The sequence below is a fragment of the Cupressus sempervirens genome, chromosome 7 (assembly GCF_028749045.1).
Source record: "Cupressus sempervirens isolate cs-2001-9-10 chromosome 7, ASM2874904v1, whole genome shotgun sequence".
Classification (NCBI taxonomy): domain Eukaryota; kingdom Viridiplantae; phylum Streptophyta; class Pinopsida; order Cupressales; family Cupressaceae; genus Cupressus; species Cupressus sempervirens.
In genome coordinates, this window is record NC_143124.1 from 888,844,442 (window position 1) to 888,846,951 (window position 2,510).

Consider the following 2,510-nt stretch of genomic DNA (forward strand, 5'->3'; position numbering starts at 1 on the left):
ATGCAGGGAGCAAGGGAACGGAAACAGATGTCAATTTTGATCTGTACAAATGAAAAAAGTAGGTGAATGCAACTGCAAAAGTACACTACAGCTTACTTCAGATTAACGTGAGCATCAATCTAAGAATCTGAACAGGGTTAATAGGACGACTTGGGGTTGGAAAGATAAAGCCTATGCCCATAAAATTTGGGAGGCAAGCGAGAAAACAGATCTAGAAATAGTTAATTTGCTATACATAATCCTTCTATTTGCAACAGATTTTTTTGGCTTAGATTATAATTTAGATAAGTTCCCGAGATAATGTCTAAAACTCTCTAAATCAAATTTCGAGAACGGTTTGGATTTTTGATTGGAAAGGTTACACCAGCAAGACAGATTCTATTTCTTTAAACAGCCATCAATTTCAATCTAAATAAAGTTCAACGTCACAAGCAATCATTCACCTTTTGCTGAATTTCCTCACTTAAAATGTGATCTACGCCTAACCAATTCAGCATAAAATTATTGTGCCGTCAATTTGAAATGTACTCCACTTCTCCAAAAACCTAGAGTAAAAATTGGGATCAGCGGCAAAAGAAATCGAGAATTCATTTTAACTGAGCCTAAAAATCATAATCCAAGCTGACCTCTGGTAAAATTCAACCCTGCACAACATCAACAAGCAACAGAAACAAACTATGTACAGCTTCCAAAAAGTTTTCTAAACCGAAAAGCCTCCAGAGACATTAAAATCCAACACATCTCACAACAAATGCAAGTCCTAGTATATTTTTACATCAATATATATACAAATAAGCAGCCTTCGGGAGGCTTCATATGTCTTGTTAATGAGGTCAACCAAGATCCACCCAACTACCTATCCATCTACCTAAGTCTCCAGTTCCAATCAAAATTCAACATAAAGATTAATCCTCAATACAAGAAAATCATCAAAAGCAAAGAAGCTAAAAAGAAACTCAACCGCATTAAAATTCTCTGCTCTCAGCGGAGGATCAAAACCCCCAGGGATCATAATAAAAAATCCTCGTCTCCGGCGCCGGCCCCAAAATCACATGGCTTCTCTCCTCAACTTTTGCCCAACTTTTCCCCCCATAAACACTTCTTCCCCTGCTTCCCTACTCTCAATCAACCAGAGCTCGAATCCCGGGGCGACGCCTGGACAAGTGCTCAGAAATATGAGCAAGAGACTGCAAATTACATCTCACAATCGTATCAGCAAACATGCAAGTATCATCTCGACTATTCCCCTCGGGAATATCCACAACATAGGATTCGATGACAAGAGTCCCGCCGGAGCTTTTACAATCATGAAGAGTGGTCACCGACCTGTAATTCTTCAGCCTATGGTCGCCTCCGACGACCTGAAAACTGAGAATATGAAGATCCTCGTCAAGAATCTCAAGCCGCTCGGTGCTCCTCTCAGCCGGAAGGCCGGAAACAACCCTAACTTCCCTCATACTGCCCTGAACCGTGCCATCTCCTCTCAGAATGGAGCAACTCCGGATGAAATGCTTGTAAGCTTGGGGTTTATCAAACCTCCGAACAACGGACCAAACATCCGCCACGGGCGCTGAGATCCTCTGCACCACCATTGAACAGCACTGGTTCTCCGCCACGCTGTGCGAATGGTAGCGCTCCACCACCTCTCTCACGAACATATACTCCTCCCCATCCTCCCCCACCTCCAGCTCTTTCGCCAGGCGCCCCAATAGACTCCAATGCTCCGATCGACCCGAGTTCGACTCCCCCTGCTCCCTAATTTTGGAAAAGTCCGGGAAACGCCACAGCTGGTGCGGCTGACACATGTGGAACCGAATTATTCAATCAAAACAACAAATCCCGCCCACAAACCACCTGGACTTGCTGATCCGCCTCCTCCTGAACAAGATCTCTATAAATGATGTTGTTCTTCTTCTTCCTCCTGTTGTGTTTCTGGGTGCATCCCAATTGTAGTCTAATTCATGATGCTTGTGCTTTGGGGTTCACGTGAACATGAAAAACCACTAAACGGACTCTGGTGATGATGATAAGGCAGTAGAAAAACCTGCATCTGTATCATCTGATTCTCATGGATCCCATCCCATTCCATTACATGCCATGCCATGCCATGGGAGGTGTCACGTTGGCATGACGTCAGGGCCCATGTGACTATACCATCTGCATGCATGCATCCAACATCGTATCTTGTGCTTGGGATATTTTCATCTTTATGCGTTCCATGTAATGAAAGCATCATCCTTCCTTATTTAGATATTTTATTGATTGTTAGATATTTAATTGGTTGCTTCTGGTGTGTCTTGCTTTTGTCTCTTTCCGGCGGTGCAGCCATTTTTGCAGCTTGCTTCGCTCACGGGGAAAGTGAACGGACGAGATCATTTCCCCCCATAATTGTTGGAATCGTCTATTTTTAAAATTATTTGTATGCTTTTTTGTCCGCAGTCCCATGATAGTACTTTTTTGCTTTTCTTATTTCTTTTTATATAATAATACCGAGCACATCAAGGTGGCCG

At 43.0% G+C, this 2,510-nt stretch overlaps 1 protein-coding gene across 1 annotated transcript; it reads right to left on the bottom strand.

The window, feature by feature from the left end:
• Positions 1 to 742: 742 nt before the first annotated feature.
• LOC149550347 (abscisic acid receptor PYL4-like) lies at positions 743 to 2,066 on the bottom strand. Its single transcript, XM_089793386.1, has one exon. The coding sequence runs from the start codon at positions 1,803 to 1,805 to the stop codon at positions 1,122 to 1,124; it is 684 nt and encodes a 227-aa protein (XP_089649512.1). The 5' UTR covers positions 1,806 to 2,066; the 3' UTR covers positions 743 to 1,121.
• Between the last annotated feature and the right edge of the window lie 444 nt (positions 2,067 to 2,510).

Bases quoted from the DNA above. Each gene is read 5' to 3' on its own strand.
- LOC149550347 (XM_089793386.1), bottom strand. From the start codon at position 1,805: ATGTGTCAGCCGCACCAGCTGTGGCGTTTCCCGGACTTTTCCAAAATT.